Source organism: Panulirus ornatus, chromosome 18, assembly GCF_036320965.1.
Source record: "Panulirus ornatus isolate Po-2019 chromosome 18, ASM3632096v1, whole genome shotgun sequence".
Taxonomy (NCBI): Eukaryota; Metazoa; Arthropoda; class Malacostraca; order Decapoda; family Palinuridae; genus Panulirus; species Panulirus ornatus.
The window spans coordinates 27,359,994-27,380,462 of NC_092241.1; the positions used below are offsets into that span (position 1 = coordinate 27,359,994).

At 40.9% G+C, this 20,469-nt stretch overlaps 3 protein-coding genes and 1 long non-coding RNA gene across 5 annotated transcripts in view; 3 read left to right on the top strand and 1 right to left on the bottom strand.

Annotated features, from left to right (window-relative positions):
* Nucleotides 1–4,542, top strand: part of LOC139755013 (paired box protein Pax-2a-like) — an 81,885-nt gene extending 77,343 nt beyond the window's left edge. For both annotated transcript variants that reach the window (XM_071672925.1, XM_071672924.1), the window contains exons 5-7: nucleotides 2,014–2,231; nucleotides 2,753–2,838; nucleotides 4,366–4,542. In XM_071672925.1, the coding sequence (XP_071529026.1) occupies nucleotides 2,014–2,231; nucleotides 2,753–2,838; nucleotides 4,366–4,491 (430 nt within the window). In that variant the 3' untranslated portion in view covers nucleotides 4,492–4,542. The remainder of the gene's footprint in view (nucleotides 1–2,013; nucleotides 2,232–2,752; nucleotides 2,839–4,365) is intronic.
* Nucleotides 4,543–4,666: 124 nt separating this feature from the next.
* On the top strand, nucleotides 4,667–13,895 carry LOC139755014 (uncharacterized). Its single transcript, XM_071672926.1, has 4 exons — nucleotides 4,667–4,815; nucleotides 7,590–7,973; nucleotides 8,736–8,843; nucleotides 12,989–13,895. The coding sequence occupies exons 1-4, from the start codon at nucleotides 4,755–4,757 to the stop codon at nucleotides 13,198–13,200; spliced, it is 765 nt and encodes a 254-aa protein (XP_071529027.1). The 5' UTR covers nucleotides 4,667–4,754; the 3' UTR covers nucleotides 13,201–13,895.
* Nucleotides 13,896–14,906: 1,011 nt separating this feature from the next.
* Nucleotides 14,907–20,469, top strand: part of LOC139755015 (uncharacterized) — a 146,671-nt gene continuing 141,108 nt past the window's right edge. The window contains exon 1 of the long non-coding RNA XR_011714016.1: nucleotides 14,907–15,063. This is a non-coding gene — a long non-coding RNA (uncharacterized lncRNA). The remainder of the gene's footprint in view (nucleotides 15,064–20,469) is intronic.
* LOC139754897 (uncharacterized) overlaps nucleotides 17,548–20,469 on the bottom strand; it is a 66,027-nt gene continuing 63,105 nt past the window's right edge. The window contains 2 exon segments of the mRNA XM_071672723.1: nucleotides 17,548–18,384; nucleotides 19,556–19,673. Coding sequence (XP_071528824.1) covers nucleotides 19,558–19,673 — 116 coding nt within the window. The 3' untranslated portion in view covers nucleotides 17,548–18,384; nucleotides 19,556–19,557.

A 20,469-nucleotide genomic window follows, 5' to 3' on the forward strand; every position in this document is an offset into this window, starting at 1 on the left:
GCGGAAACACTTGGAAACACTGTCTACACCGACCAGTAGTATAAGTCCTGTGCACGATTCTTTGTGCACATGATATCAACCAGTAATTTGCACTTACGTTAGTCTGCAAGATTTTCAAACATCACCTGATGGTAAGTTGTGGAGACACCAGCATGTAGTTGTATCTATTTGAAATAACTGACACGATGTAGTATTTGATCATTGCACTCTGCACGTCCTTAAAAAAAATGCTGGCTCTTCTCTGTGTTTACCTCTGTCATTTACAAACCAGTGAAATGATACATTGTTTATATATGAACTGTCAGTCAAATCTTGAGCAAAGAACGTGCCTTGACTCCAGTGGGAATGGCGAGCTGGAAGTGAGAACACATTACATCGGTGTTTCTCCAACCAATTGTTTCTGAGACACCAACCATCACTTACCAGACCCAGCTACAACAGTGTGTTGTTAACCGTCGCAAATAATCTGACTGAATTTATAGGCGGCGTTTAGAAACAACCTGATGTTTTCCATACCTTGAAATTATCCACCTCCAAAAGATTCTCCACAGAGTAAGAAGTCGAAGGTTCTAGCCTAGGTCATGACTTCCTCTTACAAATGATCTCTAGCGACAAAATGCGGTAGAAGTTTCTGGAGAGAACCCCAGCAGGTACACTACCACAGTAATGGTTGTGCCACTAACACTCTCATTCGCCATCTCTTGTTTGTTTAACCATCACTGTCTTCGCCTGTCATCGCTCTACCCCATCATATATATTTTTTTTCGTCCCTTATTTTCGTGCAGCATCGACGCCCATTCTCAACAACTAGTCTTGCATCACCCACACTCTCTTGCACCACTGTACCGACGACACTCCCCACCTTCACTGGTCTACCTTCTCCTTTACTCCCCCACATTAGGATTTCCAGCGTGTAGATGTGGCGAGAGCAATGCTTTGTGGCAGTAAGGAAAATATTCGAAGAGTTGTACATAGAATGAATCTGGAGTAAGAGAAATATGAAACTTATCAGCAAAGGTTTAGAGGGTAGAGAAATCTTGAAACAGGTGGCGTATGTGTTAAGACACTCAAGATCCACAGCGCAAACAATGTGAGTTTTTTATGCCAATACTCACAAACGCTACCCTTGGAGCGGCAATGATGGTAGAGATTAAAGTTAGATATCTGACTGTGTAAAGGGAAACAACATTGGGCATGTGGATTACAAAGAATCTTGGAAGAATCAATATGGACATGGGCCACGTCCGTGTTCTTTGACGTTTTCAAATGTAAGATAGTAATGTACGTACTTTATTTTCTTCTATAAGTATGATATCTATTAAAGATACATGATCTGATAGCCACCCCATTGGAGTACATGAGGATATTGTTATATTTTTGTTTACAAAATGTACAGAATGTTTTACACAAAAAAAATTTCAGTATATTTTGTTTTGTAATATTTTATTAAACTGATTTAATCATAGTCATTCATCTCAATTAAGGTATCAAGTTGTTAATCATAACCCTTCTAAACACAGACCCAACCCCCTACCCACTTTAACATATAAACCTTGCCCACCACCTTAATCAGCACCACTTTGTCATGTCCGGCGCTTTCACCAATGACCTGCCTTAGCTTGTCCTCTCCATCTACTCCATCCCACAACTACCTTGGTACTCGTTCTAAGTTGTTGACCGCCACCAGATGACCTTGCCTAACCCCACACCCTCCCCACCATCTCCTTGCTGTGCTTCCCTTGACAACCTCTGGCCATTACTACCTTTCCTTCCCCCACTTACTTCTCCCTGAGTACTATCACCATCGTGCCACCATCACTACTGCCTCGAAGTGCCCTCCCTAACTACTCTTGCCCTAACGTGCCTCTTCACCAACACTATCTTTGCCGTGCCACTTCACCAACACCGCCCTGGCATGCCTCTCTCGCCACCATCGGCCTTACATGCCTCCGGAGCTCACCACCACTACCCAGACGTGTCCTCCTCACCACCACCGCCCTCACCTGCCCACAGAATAGTGCGCAACAAGGCAGCGGAGAAGGTCAGGCATGGGCTGCCGGGGACGCCCTCACCAGTGTCGCAGGCCACCTCCGTCATCACCCACGTCCCTCCCGCGCCCCACGAGACCGTCCTCCAGCGCCCCGGGTCCTACTCCATCAACGGCATCCTCGGCCTTCCTCCCCTCACAGATCCTAATGGAAATATCAATAAAAGGAAGAGGGAAGATTTGGGTGAGTACTAGCTTCTTGAACCCTTTATTTGGACCCTTGTCACTGTCCTCTAGATATGATGTCTATCTTTTGATGCTGCTTCTCAATTGTCACATCATCAGCAGCCTCTAGATCTGCTGTTTACTCTCATCACCATTAGCATCCTCTTTTCCTGCAGCTCAGTCATAGCACTAAAACTGTCTGTTAGGTCTATTGTCCATCTACAGTCTCGGCATTCGTATTTAAGTCTACTTAAGTCTACTTTCCAATCCTAGCATCTTTACCATCCTTGATATATGTAAACTCGAAAAGCCGTCAATTTCATTAAAATCTGCTGCTCAGTCGTAGTGCACTCAATATCCTTCATACCCGCTGTCCATCCCTCACACTATTGCTAGTTTCTAGTCCAGTGCTCACTCAGAACGCCAGCATTATTTTGTGAAAATCATTCGTGTTTATACTTGCTACTCTCTCTTAACATCATACTAAGCTTATTTTTTGGGTCTGCTGCCTGGTCACAGCACAGTTTCTTCTGCTTTCAGATGACCAGCGGAACACGACCGGTCACCAAGAAGAAGACCTCAAACGCCAGAGAACTCAGTGCAACAGTGATCCTCTTTATACCAGTGTGAGTACACTACCATGCCGTGGATGGCAAGATGATCTACCTTACTTTTAATGGTCATGCTGTTTACAAAACACCTACGACCAATCTTTGAACATAGTTGGATCAAAAAGATTCCCTTCCTTACATGCTCATCTTCATTGAGACAATTTCATACTCACACACACACGAAACACTTACTTTCCATATGGAGATTACAGTTTCTGATCTTTTCTTTTAAACTATTCGCCATTTCCCGCATTAGCGAGGTAGCGTTAAGAACAGAGGACTGGGCCTTTTTTGGAGTATCCTCACCTGGCCCCCTCTGTTCCTTCTTTTGGAGAAAAAAAAAGAAAAAAAAAAAAAAAATATATATATATATATATATATATATATATATATATATATATATATATATATATATATATATATATATATATATATATATATATATATATATATATATATATATATATATATATATGTATATATATATATATACATGTATATATATATATATAATGGTGATATCATAATCACTATTATTATCATTATCATTTACCTTTATCATTATTGTTATCACCATTATCATCATTATTATTATCATTTTTACCTTTTTGTAGAAAAGGAAATTGGGAATACCTGATTATGAAAAAAGGCATACACAAGTATGTGAAGGTAAGTAAAGATGGGGATCAGATACTGTTAATGGATTATTTGTTAGTAACACATTTAACGAGGGAAATGCTTTGGATGTGAACATGCTAAGAAGGGCTCAATGAGGTGCTATTACCACAGAGTGCGAGTTGGAGGGGAGGAGGAGCAGTGGTTCCTCGTAAAAGTGGATCTGTGTTAAGGATGTGTGATGTCAACACAGCTATTGATTCTGTTCATATATCTATCTATCTTTCTATGTAACAATGGAATTGGTGGAGACGTGAAAAATGTCTGGAAAGAAAGAAGATATTGATCTTCTCAAGGCAACGTAGTCTTAATACTGCTGTATATTCATGAGTCTAGGGCCTTAATGTAAATAAAAGGTAAAAAATAGGATTTATGTGCTGAAAATCATGTGCCTGAGGGTGATACAATGGCGTGAGGTGGGTACCTTGTGTAAGATTTACAAGGCGAACCAGGATGTACCAAAATGGTTTGAGTATAAAGAAAGATGAGTGCACGGAGGCTAAAGTAAAGGGTCTTTGTGTAAGAAGAAGAGGAAGCAAGGGGAAGAGGGAGACAAATGAGGAGATGAAAGGATGGATAAACGAGGATTCCGTGTATTAGAGCCAGAACGCTTACTAGGGCGAGAAGCTTACAGTGGAAGGGACGACTCCCTCTTACCAGGATGACCCAAGTTATGGGAGAGGCTGTGGAGGTTAATTGTCGCGTGCATTACATATGACTGCTGGAGATTAGATGTGTGAAAATGAGACTGTATCCTTGTCTATTCTTGACGTTGCCTCGAAAAGGTGAGGAAAATAATCATCAATCATGAACAATTATTAGTATCATTATCGTATTCGTGTTATCAAGCAGCCTTGATTACCTCAGATGATATGGTCGAAGCCATGGTCGACGCTCAAGGATGAAGAAGAGGCCAAGACTTTCTTATCTGAAATTGGAGGGGCAAGTTCTGACAGTGCTGTGGCCCCCTACAGGCAAGTCATTTCCCTATGAGTGTTTTTTTAACATTTTCATGCTAATATTAGCTATTCAGCCTCTTTCCTTCCCAAGAAGTTCCCTCTTATTTTATTATCATCCCATTCTATCGAAGTAAAGGCTTTGTATCAGAATTATCATTGATGATTAGATCTTTAGTGATCACTTATACAGTTCTCCGTTTCATCTTCAGCAGCAGCATACATTCGTTCGTGGATCACCCGTCCAGCTATCCATCAGTTACCACTGTCTCTCTCTCCACGGACGACCTTTATGAGACCATGTCAGTGACACAGTCCAATGACAGCCCCGTCTACTCACCTTCCCTCCCTACCTCTCTCGGTAAGTCTTTTATACCAGGCGCTCTGTACAATATTTCCTTCGGTACGTTATGACGTCTGGCCTCTGGTTCGTAGTAGTGGGTATGATGGACCGAAGCTCCAAAATTTTCTGGTTAAATTAGCATTTTGAAGACCAACAGAAAGTTGAAAATATAATTTGAGCCTCTTGCCATCGTAACTGAATGCCAACTGACTTACTATCAACGAAATGTGACATGTGACATAAGCGAAACTACTAACCCCTATACGCTGACATGCGTCACTCACACCTGGCGCAACACAAGGCATGAAGTCAATCCTAGCCACTTTTCATCCCTCAACACCACCCCTATCAGTACTGTGGAGACGACACTCTTGTCATCATCACTTCTTAGTACATCCTGCTGTCATCATCACAGCTAATATTGGACACAATATGCTATATCCTATATTCCTATATTTGGTGGATATAGGAATGCCTTTACCATAGCCCCGAGAAGCATGTTACCTTTAACCAATTACCATTAGACTTATCATTCATTAATCAAAGCAAAAAATTTATGAAAGACATGCAACACACAATGTATCACGATCGCTCAGAGCACATTTCTTCTGGAGATGTAATTTCTTGTCATTGCGCCAGCGAGAATTATGAGTAGATTATCAACTAGGGCCAATTTGGAGCCCAGATTGTACAAAATCATGAACCACAACCAACTCATCCATCGGGCGATTAAGGGAGCTATTTTGCCAAGGATTTGAAGTCTCTCGTATGGCACTGATGATTAAAGTGAGTGCTAGGAATTTAGCTTTCTTGAACTACGAATTATTCCATCAAAAATGTTGCATGGTTTGAAATCAGATTCGATTACTGCAGGGACAAGAAGGACAGAGGATCTCATCCACACGTAACCCTTCCATTTTCTGGTTTACTGATATTTCTTTTACCTCTCTCTCTCTCTCTCTCTCTCTCTCTCTCTCTCTCTCTCTCTCTCTCTCTCTCTCTCTCTCTCTCTCTCTCTCTCTCTCTCTCTCTCTCTTTTTGTTGCCATTGTAGTCTTCTTACAGTGATTACATTTCCTGATAGAATTCTCATAAACGTGGCAGGACTTTGAATACCTCATTGACTACCAGGATGTCTAGATGTTTATAAGTTAACTCCTTAGTCTAGTCTTACAAGCTGGTATATTACCCATTTCATAAAGTCTTAAGAAATCAATTGGTCTGGATTTGTAGTGTACCACTGTCATTACCCAGAATTCCCAAGAAAAGCATTGGCCTTTAAGGTCACAAGCTCTTTTTCGACCAAGGAAATGTAATCCTTTTTCGCTGCAGTGAAAAGTAAACAGGTGCTATGAGCGGTGTGAGGTAAATCTCATCACCTCTCAAGAAGATACAGATTTTTGAAGATGAAAAGCTAGAGCTAAGTAAGGTTAGTCTCGCAAACGAGGAAGGGCCAAACATATAGACATAGATAGACAGACCGGACAGACCTCCAAGTCTATGCGAGGAAGTCAGGCCTTAACACCACTGAAGATGATGCAATTCCCCTTAAAGCAGTAGAAAAAAGAGGAGAGCAGAATTGCCGTTATGATAAATACGCTTCTCTGGAATCACTGAAATATGATGAAAATTATCTGAAGATCCAGAATTTAAAAAATTTTATCGTTTCATACAAGCTACGAAACACATGAAGCATGATGTGTTGTTTCCTGTTTTTATCTACCATATTCACCTAATGAACATCAGTTATCTACCCTCAGTCTTTGATTTTTTCTAACGTTTCCACTTTAAGATTCGTGATAGTATTCGTTGAAGTCTCTTCTTCATTAATATCAAATTCTTCCACAAACTTCAGATCCAAATATACTATCATTGACCTCTCCAACACTAGCTAGACACTACGTCTAATCCAATAATCTTTCCATCCACATCAACCTCGTAGGAAATCATTATAATCTGTTTATCATCTGGCTTTGCTGACGAGAGGTACTTTGGCGACTGTTAGCCCTAACTGATTAACCACCAATCTATCGTAAGTCTGGCGTGAGGTCCCTTACCCATTTTTGCATAAGCTGTTTCTTGTGTACATTAGCCTATGCATGCATTATGACACCCAGACACTCAGCATGTATGTCCAGACCTGCATGGTTAAGGATGGCAGCCATTAATGTACCAGTACTATATTTTCCTATAAAATTCTGTTGCCTTAATCTTTACGTCACCATTATTTGTTCATTCACTTGACCTATTTCTCTTAGATTAGACAGAAGACATGAGCATGTTTGCACTAACGTTTGCACCTGTAGACCATAGGGAGAGAATGCAACCTAGCTAGTGCAATTCATAATATAGGACACCTTCAGACTAAGGGTAACTGAGCAGTGGCAGCCAGGTCAAATATTACCAGCTATCTAGACCAGCAGTCAGGGTGCGAAGCCCGCAGCAAAGCCACACTTGTTGTAGTACTTGCCAACGGTCTTTCTGTTGCAACGGAGTTGATATCATGCTCAGTGAGAGTTCTCCATCTGATCCCTGAACTAGATCCTGTTGGCTCCTTTCAGTAGATAAGGTGACAAGTCAGTTGCTCGATAAGTAAACTGGCAGAGATATTTCATACGCTCTGCTAAGATTAACATGAAGTTTCACATATAAGGGACTCTCTAGGGGATTTATGGCAGAGGCAGTAGCTAGATTGCAACTATGGTCGCAGCTCTATGTGTGTGTGTGTGTGTGTGTGTGTGTGTGTGTGTGTGTGTGTGTGTGAGTAATGGTCAGTTGTTGTCTGTACGTCAGGTGACACGGTGCACACGCCCCTCAGTACCTCCCAACCCACCTCCAACGCCGGATACAGCAACAGCTTGACAGCCACCTACCCAGAACAAACTTCTGTGTCACCTACCACCTGTACTAAGGAGCGCGTGGCACCACTGGAAAATTTAGGGGTGACACGTTGCACGTCGCCGCTCAAGGCTGATGTCCCGTGTACCACCGACCTCACTGTCCTACAGCCCGCCTCACAAGCCCACACTCGTGCTCATCATTCCCATAAGTCTACTCATGTGCATGCCCCTGCCCACGTGCACTCGTCACCGCATACTTATATACCAATGAACGACCCAGTAGCAGCCATGTCCGAGCCAACCTGCACCATCCTCCCGCCCATCACACACTACTCAGGTAAGTTGCACCTCCACCTGAACGCCCTCCCGCATGCTAACATCTGTGCCCATATCAAGGTATGTGAATGTCTGGCATGTCATGATGCATGCCATATACCCTCACTATTTGATGACCCACTTCCTTAAACTCTTTATGGTAGCAACACCTTACGACCAAGTATCTGTGATCATTATGTGTTCACCAGACACATTAGGCCATAGCACGGTCAGAGGCAATGGGCACTTTGTTTCTAGCAGTTATGATTTGTCCTTATCACCAGGTAACCAACTCTTAAGCCTTGCTGTTTGATCAGGAATATGTAGGATGTGTCTGGAAAGAGAAAATACTATTTCATTCATGCCCATTACATTCAATTACATGTCCCACATCGCCTAAGTTTCTAGATGTGGTGATTAGCAGCCTCATATGACATCACTGACTGTGTAAGGACCTGAGCATTTTATGTATACTTTTCTGTCACTGTCCTCAGACTTATTGTATCGTTTCTCACCCCCACCACGCGAAAGCGGACTTATAGGGATCAAGTCCATGATAAGCCATCGTGCATAGCACTAATTCTTCAGGTCTCCATAACTACAAAGATCCTTCATACTCACTTTAGATTCCTTATCCTTTTCTTATTCAGCATGAAAAACAGACACCCTCCCAACCTTACTTTTACAAAGTTCAATCCCAAACACGTAGCGTTTGACCTTCGCAAACCACATCTATAACGTGCCTGTATGTCTCTATAAACCGATATTCTGTGGCTCACTCCAGGTACGGCCAGCATAGCGTCGATGACAGACTGTTACACGTACACCTCGCCGTACACCCAGTACCCGTCCACGTACCCAGCCTATGGCTATGGCACCGGAGGCCTCCTCAGTAAGTAACTGTGAGTATTGATGTTATTGCTTTGGTTCCTTGTGGTGTCGTTGTCGCTCCCCAGATGTAACTCAGAAGAGCGTTATAATGCCGTAGTTTGTCTAATAATGGTTCTGTTTCATCCTTTCCGCTCCTCTTTTGGGGAATTTCATTTTCAGTGTTCAAGACTGCGCCAAGCCTTAGCCTGGCACAAACACTTTTCAGAGAGCCTGCCCTTGAGAGAGGTATCTAAAATACGTCATTTACACTCATACTATCATAGAACTTTTCAGGCAACACTTCGCCGTTGTGTTCAGTAAATCTCGAGGAATATTTGACTTTTTCATCATATATTTTTTTCCTTTCATGATATCATCCATCTATTACGGATTAGAATGATCAAACTGGTGACCATCTGTAAAACCATATAAAGTATTAGTCGTGTTTGTAGCTCAAAATGGATTATAGACTTAACAACTTTATAAAGTTTTGTAATACAATTGCGGTATAAAAAGAAGCTAAGAAGATTAATTAAACTTCTTTTCTCCTGGGGAAGTGCAGACTGCGTGGTGAGCTGATAAACGTTTTAAGATTTCTGGATAAATTCAACTGTGAAAATCATGATGACAGTGTGAAATCAAAGGCAATACAATTCCCGGAAAAAAAAATGAATTAAACCCTAAAGCAAAAAGATGTGATACTAACGTGGGAATAATCGTTTTAGATAGAACCGTCCAGTATAGAAAGAGTTACCGTCAAACATTGTTATTGTAAAGATTAATAAATCAATTCAAAAACCGGTTGGATAAATGTTTTGTCAGTCAGGATACTCACTTGATAAAAATAATGGCACTAATATATACAGACATATCTTGATGACTTTTTTTTCAACCCAGTCTCAAATATGACTTCCTGGTGGAGACCACTGTTAAAGTTTGTAAAATGGTATAGGTAAAAGTCAATAAAACATTCAGTTTCATTCTGCTCTGTAAAATTCTGTTCTTGGTATATTTCAGCTCTGATTTTCTTCTGTTCTTACACCTTCTGCTTTTGTTGTTGGGGAGTGTTGCGGATGGCGAGAGAGCCGCTTTGCTATTCTGTCTTAACCTCATCTATGTACGACCGACTGAACTTCTAACCGGGTGGAAGTGAACCCAAAGAGTATCGACTTGCTACTTCGAATCTTTCATTCAAACAACTTTAAAGTTTTCATTTTCCGGAGTTTTGCTTATCATATCGAGATCGTTACTAGTTTCCGCAACGTCTCAGTATTTTTGGCGTTACCTTCGGTTTCCATAAATCAACAACAAGTTTTACTGCGATGTCACTCCATCCTCCCCATAGCCTGTGAACCTGAGAGTATCAGCTCGTGAGTTCGAAGCCAAACGTAGGTAAACAGAGGCGTTGTCTGGGCTGAGCTCAGGTCGTGAGACCGCACCATTCATATGAACCTTTGACACCATGGATTGTGGTATCAGCGTTATCTTGACCCATATACAAAATAATGAAAATTTATAAATGGAAGTAATTTTTATTAAAGACTAATGATTACTGATGACATCCATTACTTGATAATGACCGAACTATCAGAGTTGGAATTACCATGGGCAAGGTTGGCGGAAGGGTGAAGGTGAAAGGAGGGAAAACGTGGCTTGAAGCATGAATTATTGGGCCAGACTTTAATAATCCTAGCTTAAAGTATCGGGAACAAGACGTATGCATATAAAAAGGAAGTGTATTAGGATGATATTAAGACAGCATTAATGATGAGGTTACATGGTAATATTTTTCATTATCACTTCAGTGGTTTCTTCCTATTCGCTACCCAGTGCACCTCACCAGTCTTCTGTACTGTGGTGTAGTTGTTCAGATGGAATCAGTAGCATGTGATTATCATAGATACAGAAGGATATTTATCTATCTAAAGTCCATATGACACAACAGAATAGTTATATCCTAAAAGTTTTATGTTAAAAATTCTACAATATGTATGGCTGCACCCTGTATGAATGACCATTCATACGTGGGCATACATTTATTATACATACTCATTACGCAAGCCTCATTGGTTTCCTGTAATGTTGGCCTTGGGATGGGAAGTCACTAAGAAGGATAGCATGATATAAGAACGCAAGGTGAATTGAGGCCAATGATAGATTTGTTTTCATGGAGTGTGGCTTGAGTATGTGGTGGGAGCGAGGTCCTGTGGCATTGGTCGTCACAACAGGATCGGTCACATATCACTTCAAAGTCGTCGTGAGAAATTTATACAGCTATCGAGCTTGGCATCAATCGATAAGATTACAAGGAACTCTTTGTATCACTTCACCTTGGATATGATCTTTAAGATAACTTTTCGAATATATCCAATGCGTTCATGCTCAACTTACTAGGAATAGGAATGATAAATGGGAAAATGATACCCTGCATATCATTAGAATCATCAGATGAGCTCGTATGAATTACATTTCTTAACATACAGTGACAAACATTTTCATACTCTAGGTATTGCCGAAAGCGAACAAGGACCACAATTCATATATCTACATGAAGCAGCGGGCGGACAGGATGTAATAACTTGTTATCATTTCATCCAACCCAAACTACCGCCACAGTACAGTACCTACATTCCCGTAATCAACATTGCTTACTCACCACAGTGTATATAGGTGCTGACCCCATCGCTGCTCCTGACATTACATCTCACGATGCACACCTCCACCCTACAGCAAACACAATACTTTTGTTACAAGCCGTAAACTGTGAAACATTACATGAAGCAGTTGACGTGTTGCAAAATGATATTCCTTTTTCATAATCATTATACTAAAAGATATTTGACAGATTCTGGGTAATCATATTGAGAACAATATGGTGAAGTAATTGTTCAAATGCATCCTTAACCTAGCACTACGACACAAGCAAGTGTAAAAAAAGGTCACCTTCGAGATGGTGACATTTGCTTCTGTGGATGGAGGCAAGAACCTGGCCTCTAAGTGTGTGTGTGTGTGTGTGTGTGTGTGTGTGTGTGCTATTTAAGGAAGGCGGGAGCTTGCATTACCATGCAATAACTAAGACCTCTTGCTCAAGCTGCGAATAACGCCCTGATTAGCGATTAGCATCATGCTCAGCATTCCACTTATTCTTACATTTCCTTCATAAAGTATTGTAATGTATGTAGATGTCAGCTATAAGCGTACTCGATTCTCTCCACACTTCCCTCCTTACCTTGTTACCTCGGCACCCCCCCCTCACACTCGGCCCCAGCGGTCTCCCGCTCCCCAGCCCCAGGTCACTGATGAAAGCTTCGAAGCAGCGAGGCGATACTGCGTGGGTTCACAACTCACGGAAAGAGAGGATTGACATCGCTGACTGTCCCGGATATATATATATATATATATATATATATATATATATATATATATATATATATATATATATATATATATATATATATATATATATATATATATGTATATATATATATATATATATATATATATATATATATATATATATATATATATATATATAATTAGTATTAGACTATAAACTGATGGATAACCCTTACATACATTAACATGCCTTTTTTTATTCTGCTGTTCTTATATACTCCTATGTAGAACTTAATCTACTGAGTGGTCATATGAGGAACACCAGCATTAATGCTTAGTTTTGCGAGGCTAGTTAACGAGTTATGAAAACAGCTCAATAACATTTAACTGATATGTTTATATTTTTGTGACACTTTGAAAGTATTACTATGTAAGTGACAGACACGGCTTGTCCCCTCATAGACAAGCTATAGTGACACTTATGGAAAATTTGTACCTCCTACAACCTTAACAATATCCAAGACAATGAATATCCTCACGTAACTTGTGCCACTATCAATGATTTCCTGATCTTCTATTTTCTTTACCTGTTTTGAGAGAGGTCTTGTTAGAGTACGACAATGTAATTTGTTTGAATTACATTGTTCAATTTTCAGATGCTGTTTATACCACTACCTTGCTCAGCTTCTCCAAGGCGTGTCATATGACCTGGTCACAGCATATATCAGTGTCATATACAAGTTTACATTCAAATTTCCAACTTTCAGACCGTATATTTCTTTCTACTCTATTCGTGCCATGTGCCCTGATGTTGACTTTGTTTTTCCACAGACATGGGGAGCCATGGTAGCTCTGGTAACGATGGTAACAACAGTAACGGTGGCAACGCCAACAGCAGTAGCAGTAGCAGCAGCAGCAATACCGATTCCAGCGGGGCGAATACCAACAACAGCAGTAACCTCAGTAACGCTGGTGCTCACCCAAGGACGCTGCAATCGGCTCGTGGTTCCTCATCGTGCCTGAGACAAGACCTCGGCACGTAGCGCTGGGCCTTCACCTGGCGGTAGCCTCACCTGATACACAGATGTCTGAATTATCAACACATCATACAAAAGACCTCGTCAAATGCACCTCTTGTGCACTGACAGCCCAGCAGCACTTCGTGAGAACGAGGAATGACAAGGAAGAGGAGGAGCTCCTAAGGAGGTTGGATGAAAGGGAGAGCAAAGACCCGAGGATAACCTTTTAAGGTCCCGTAATCACTGGGAGTAAAGACCGCTAGTTATGCCTTAGTGCGTGTTAAGCAGCAAGGACCGATCTCTGGCTAGGATACCAAAGTACTATCACTCTCAGATCACGAGATAACATTGCCCCAGGCCTCATCGGACGCTTCCTTCTTCGGGTACAACTTCAAGAATGAATCTCGCGATATCAAGTCAAATTCTCTGGTTTACAGCACCTCAAAGGCTTCCCTATGAAGGGTGTCTGTAGGAGGTGAGCGAGGCACGTGGACACAGTGACAAACTAACCCACACATACAAGCCTTTCCACTCTGTGCTCGGGACGCTATCCTCCTGTCGTTGGATGACTGTGTCTTCTCTCCAGCAACTTCGTCTCTATGGTCTAAGTTTTCACCGGGAATTATTGCTGTCCAGGTCTAGATCTAGTGAGTCGTGTTTTTGGCACCGATTTAAAACTATCCAAAACTCTTTTGAGTTTATTTTTTCAATAAAATCCTCTGTAGAGATGTGATTTAATTACCTTTTACATTAACCATGTGTATCTATGTAAATGTTTGATTAGATAGTTTGTAATCAAGCATTTACAAATATGTTTACATATCTAGAATTGTGAAAAAATTATACAAAAAAGGACTGAAATACCATGGGAAATATTCAGTCATGATTATGCTAATTAGAGAGGTGTAAATTTCATCTAGAAACGAGTTTGACATCTGCCCTCTCACTCTATTTCTAAAAGATGAATTACATAGCGGCACATCAGACACAAATAGACAGAGAAAACGTTATCATTTACATCATGGTAAATCACAACGAAAGTTTCAAGCGTGAAATGATAGGTTTTTCAACTATGCTTCGCTTGTTTGTGTACAGATATGAATATAACATGCCACTCATATGATACTGTTAGCATATGAAACTCATACACCTTATTTTCTGTGATCTGCATCTATATCCCATTTCTTCATCTGCAGTTCCATCAACCCATGCTTATATACAGATATTTAACCTATGGCAGACAATCCGGATTCATCAGATTTTCAAAGTTTGGAAATAGTGTAAAAGAATTCTAAATGATTTCTTCATGTTCGAAGCCAGTTGAAACTGATAATATTGTGATGCAGGTACCTCACCGTATTGTTTTGGTATCCTTTCTCTGTGGAGAATACTCAGATTTGAAATTGGCAACGATCATGATTGGTCTATGAGGATGACAAGTTGAAGCTCGAAGCTTCGGTATGGTAACACATTGTTTCGAATTGAATTGGAGTGTATTGATCTTCTTCATTCATTTCCCATAAATAATGTCAATATTGTCAGTTATTATTGATTTTGGAAACACAAATTTTAATCCCAGTAAACTTAAGTTCACGCCTCTGTGTAGAATAACAATTTCAGGTCACTCTCACACTTCAAGGCTTCATTGTCTTGAAGTGATCACAAACCACTGAACTTTGTCCCAGTTTACGGTTCGTCGTCCTCATTCTGCTGACGACTGCCAAAACGTCAAGACGTAGGCAGCTCGGTCAGGATTTTGAGTCTTCGATATCTTGTGGTGTTTACTTGTGCGTCGCTCTAATGTGTTTGTACTTATACGTCGGAGTAAAGATTTCAGCGGAAATATATATGGCTTATCTGTCCGGCGTCCGAATCCACAGTAGACAGGTAAGATGTGTGGATGGTATTTACCGTGTCTCCTAGTTTGAGGGAACTGGTTTTCAAGACACCGCATCTCGTAGGGCCTCCTTGTTCAACCATCCTAAACATATGTAAAGTAGTCAGTCTTTGCTTTCCTGTCTGAGCACGACAGTAAGACCTTTGATCATGACAGTACGACCTTAGACTACGACAGCACGACCCTTGGGTATGATGACGTAGGGCCTGATAGAAACTTTACCGACCCCGTTGTCGCTACGTTTCGAGACTGGGTGTGGGGCTCGTTACAGCTACGGTCAAGTGTGCCCTCAAAACTTATATTATTCCCTGCACACGTCTTCTTATTCATGCATATGGCTAGTGAGTGTTGTGATATTAGCAGTTGTAGACAATGTGTTGTTTGTATGTAGTTCGATGGTTAGGCCAGATGGTGTGGTTTAGTGCTAGGAGATTAGCCTTCCTTACATTGTTTTCGTTTAATAGACAGATCCATTAGGTTTGGTTAGCTCGTCGTCCTGTGGTTTGTGCATATGTATTTAGACGCTCCGTATCTTAAAATGTAGCTAATTCACACCTCGATGAATGATTGAGACTGACATTTCTTATCCGTAGTTTGGTCGGTAATTATTCGGTTGGAGTGCTTTGTGTGCTATATGTACTTTTTATGTATATACATTATGTGAATGACAGTACACTCGCCAGCTGTCGTAAAAGGATGGGATGGGAGCTTCACCACCCGCACCAGTTGCCTCGAGGGGATCTGGTGTTGCAATTGCCACCCGCGCTAGTTGTCGTGAGCGAGTCTGGTAGCTAGCGAGCCTCTCCGTCCTCGGTAAGCTGCCGTGAGGTGATTCGGTGCTGACCTGGTCACCCCAACACATTACGTATTTCTCTACTCATGATCGTTCATCAGAACAAACTTGCGCATAATTTGATTTGTCTGCGATAGTTTTTAGAAGCTACATACGCTCACACAGACACACACACACACACACACACACACTCACACACACACTTAGTGATCAAGCGTCTGCTAGCAAAGGCTAGAATTGCACTAAAGTTTAATGAGGAAATATTCGGCAAAATGTTCACGACTTACGCACACAAAGCCGAAACTAGTGTATGCCTCTCAGGTTCAGTCAACGCTCCTGAGGGAGCACAAAGAGCTATTATATAAGTAGCAGGGAAAGGTTAGAGAGGCCCTAGTTAGATTCACCCATCACGGAGGAGGGATGAGTTAGGGGTGACCTGATCGCAAGCAGGAGACAGTTTTACGAAAAATGTATGATACATTAAATGAGAAACTGATGAAAGAAGATGCAAGGAAGTATTTTTTGCTAGTATGAACGGTGTATTAATGGAACAGACTGACGAAGGAAATGATAAATGCGGGCAGTAAATCTGTACAGATAGAAAGTTGCATGTTAGTAGAGGTGTGGCTCCACTAGAATAAAACTTCCACCCTGTACAGTACAAATAAGATAGCTATTACACACACACACACACACACACACGCACACACTGTTATATGAAATTACATAGTAGCCACGAATGAAAATTGACAAGATGACACACACACACACACATATATGTGTATATATATACATATATATATATATATATATATATATATATATATATATATATATATATATATATATACACGCCGTTTTCCGCGTTGTCGAAGTAGCAGCAGGAACAGACGAAGGATTGGCTTCATTTGCTCATATCCACACTGTCTTGCACCGCAATCACAGCCACCTATCCACAGCCGGACCCTTACTAGATTAAACCGATATATCAAACTGCTAACTTTGTGTTTTTAAATGCATAGAAAAACTCTAAGTTGAAAATAACAGCACTTATTGACTAGACTGAAACTGCTGGATGGAAGTGCTGCCGTTGTAACTCAGCCTAACATTAGTATGTAATCCGAGATAACCCACCCTAACATTAGTAAGTAAGGAATGCGTTGGAATAAATGACTGGGCATCTATCCTGCAAATTGAATTGCTCACCATACATATCGCTCTTGAGCTTAGAGAGTCTACAACCACAAAACACTTTAATCATAGTTGATCCTTTATCTTCACAATTTTCCTTAAATACCCAGAAACCAGAACGTAACGTGCTTGTCTCTGAAGCTAGGTACATACATGCGAACATAGCTGATAAAGGCATTTACATTAAGGTACTGTGGATTCCCTCTCGTTGAAATCATCGGTAGCATTGATAAAGCTAATGTTCGAGCCAAATGTGCAGTAGATAGAGACTATTGTAAATTTGTGTAAAGCCTTTCATTAAACAGGAGGGAACTAAGAGCAAGCATACTAGTGCTAATAGGCTCTACTAGATCAATGCTTCATCACAATCGGATGTTTGGGTGAGCATTTTACTGGTCATAGATCCGAATGCATATCTATACATAACTGTACCGTCAGGTTTTTGTAAACGATATATATGTATGAGGTAATCAAATCGCCATTGTACGGATCCTTTTTATTAAGAAAATAAACTTAAAGGAATTTGAAAAGTTTTAGACAAATGCCAAGAACAAGAGTAAGTAAATCTAGACTTTGACAACGATAGATATCGTTGATAACTTGGCCTGAGACACAAACGTACAGGTGCTGGGATGATGCCAGTCATCCTGCTACAGGAGGACTGCGTCTCGAGCACAGAGTGAATACGTATATAGAGTCAGGGTTTCCAGACCCCTTCTGCCTTCAGAATTCATGATAAACATTTTTGTACAGTGGTATATTACTGGATTTTATGGGATTCTCTCCTGAATGTGTACCTGAAGAAGGAAGGGTCCAACTGGACCCTGACTCCATTGAGCTTATAACGTTACAATGCTCGTTCTTTGGTACCCTAGCAAGAGATCGGTCTGTGCTGTTTAACACGGACATAGTTTAATACTAAATGTCTCCCTGTTTGATGGTTTGTAGAGACTTGCAGAAGTGTTTGCGGATCCTCGTCGTCCTCGTATTCTTTTTCGAAACCTCCTTCAACAATGTGTTACGGGAGGAGTCATTGCATAGGAAGTATAACGGGGCCTGTTGCATTGCAGCTGCCTTTGATAATCGCACAACTCCATGTCAAGCGATCCTATCGCGAGGAGAAGACCCAGCGTTATGTGCTGAGGTTTTGCCTCAGGCACGCTGAGGAAGCAAGGGACGACGGCAGAATACTCAGGCGAGCACCTGTGTTCTTGAGGTCACTGCTGCTGTTTAGGGTTGATGGTAGCGTTGCCGATTCTGGTATTACTGCTGTTCCCACATCTGCTGTTGATACTACAGTGTCCATAGCCGCTATAGTTACCCATGTCTGTTGGAAAAAACACAGAGTCAGGTAAAGCAGATATATCATTCTTTGCATTACTGCATTATAAAATTAGTTAATGTTGCCTACCTTAAGGAGGCTGTAAGATCAATAGTAACGTACTTGAATATGCTAGGATATGAATGGTAAGATATCATCTTTAAGTAATACTAAAAATAATTCGACGAAATATTTCACAAAATTAGATTCGTTAATTGAGTAAATGCTGTTCTACCATCATAAAAAGAGAAAAAAAAAGTAACGGTACACCGTTTGTTGTATGTAATGTCTTGATACCATGAACAAAGTCAGAATTTGAGTCGATCTTAATTCAGTTTGCCGAAATGTGGCTATTGTGTCACTACTGGTGATGGCAGGAGGGTTAACACACAAGTCTTTTTATTCCACTTTCCCAGGAGGAGAGATTGAAAGGACCATCACAGATTTGTGAGTAGTACTTCATTCTGAGGTGAGTAAACTCTCTGAAAATATGGCATAGTTTCTCATGAGAAAAATTGCTTCGGTATCTATACTGTACACTAGCTTTTGCGAAGTGGATTTTGTGATGGTGTTATGTGGGGTTTCCAGGACAGAGTGGAGGATATGCTTATGCCTAACTTGTATATCTTCATATAAGGTTTTGCAGTTTTGAAATTTAATGATAAGTGAGTGAGAATAAGAAAGACTTGTAAGTACAAATGTTGATTTTGTGTCATTGAATCTAACCAGGCTACGGTTTCTTCATCTCTAGATGCTGTGCAGGTCTAAATTAAGAGTGAATTAAGTTCACTAGTATAAGTAACAAGGAGTAGAATGAAAAATGATAGAAAGTGAGGTGAAGTATATGTAGTGGAATAAACACGGTTTGAGACTGAAGGTAAATGATAATTTCTGAAAGAGGGATGAGACTAGGCGACAGGACAGAACCCTGAGGGACGCCTATAGCAGGATGAGAGAAAAGTATGCACCATAGTATAAATTTCTTAGAAATAGCTGAAACTGCGTCAAATACTAAAATTCCTTAATTTTTCCGACATTTACCCCTCTGTTAGACCCAGGGAAAGTTAGGACACAACAAAATCAAGATTAGAAAACCTGACACATTGCTCCCTCGGTACATTCACAGAACAATGACGCCAACTCTAAGAACCGAAAACTGATCTGAATGGATACTTACAGTTACTTACTGAGGAGGCCTCCGGTGCCATAGCCATAGGCTGGGTACGTGGACGGGTACTGGGTGTACGGCGAGGTGTACGTGTAACAGTCTGTCATCGACGCTGTGCTGGCCGTACCTGTGAATATCAAAAGTTATTTCGTAAAGGGGTATGGATAGGTCACCAATGTAAAAAGGAGTCAGATATTAGATGATTGGGTTTCTAAGCCTGAGTCGTGGGGCATATCGTGGGAGTAGGATTGTAGGTTCTGTTAAAGTCAAGGTGGATATAACCTCAGTAAATGCTTATATAGAAGGAGACAAAATCTGTGTTATATATGTCTTGTTAGAATGACTGACTAAATTCTACAGACTGAAACAGTTTGGGGTCTTTACGGTGACTCGAATAGCTGAACACTCACAAAAATGTAGTATAACGTAAGAAAGACTTGAGCATCTATGTGTTTGTCTGTTTTTATTGGGGTCGGTAAGGCCAAGTCTCAGAGGTCACATAAGGCATATTCTCAGTAATAAAGGACAGATAGATAGTCTGAGGATTGCCATGGAAAGTGCATCTCATGGCATCGAACGAGACTGCTCATTTATTTCATGTGAGAAGTCAGGTGATACGAGTTATGCACTTTAGCATTTATGTGCTCAACTTATTAGTTCTCGAGCAGTTCCTGATAAGTCTTGATCAAAGACTTGGGTTTAAGATTTTTCTAGTGATGGTGACATTCAGCAACACAACACCGAGTGACCAGCGTGTCTAGCTATACAGAAACGAAAGGTGCCTTAAGTACATGGTGATCATATAAATGTTGGGGTGGTGCTACTCCGGTTGGTGCAGGGGACTCTTGAATCTGTGGCACATCACGCAGCATACTAGGTGTTAGCATGCCACGACAAAGACAGGGCATAAGTGCTGACATGCA

Coding starts and splice junctions, on each gene's coding strand:
- LOC139755014 (XM_071672926.1), top strand. CDS start 4,755: ATGTCAGTGACACAGTCCAATGACAGCCCCGTCTACTCACCTTCCCTC. Junction 4,816..7,589: donor TTCCCTCCCTACCTCTCTCG/GTAAGTCTTTTA, acceptor TCTGTACGTCAG/GTGACACGGTGCACACGCCC. Junction 8,844..12,988: donor TGGCACCGGAGGCCTCCTCA/GTAAGTAACTGT, acceptor GTTTTTCCACAG/ACATGGGGAGCCATGGTAGC.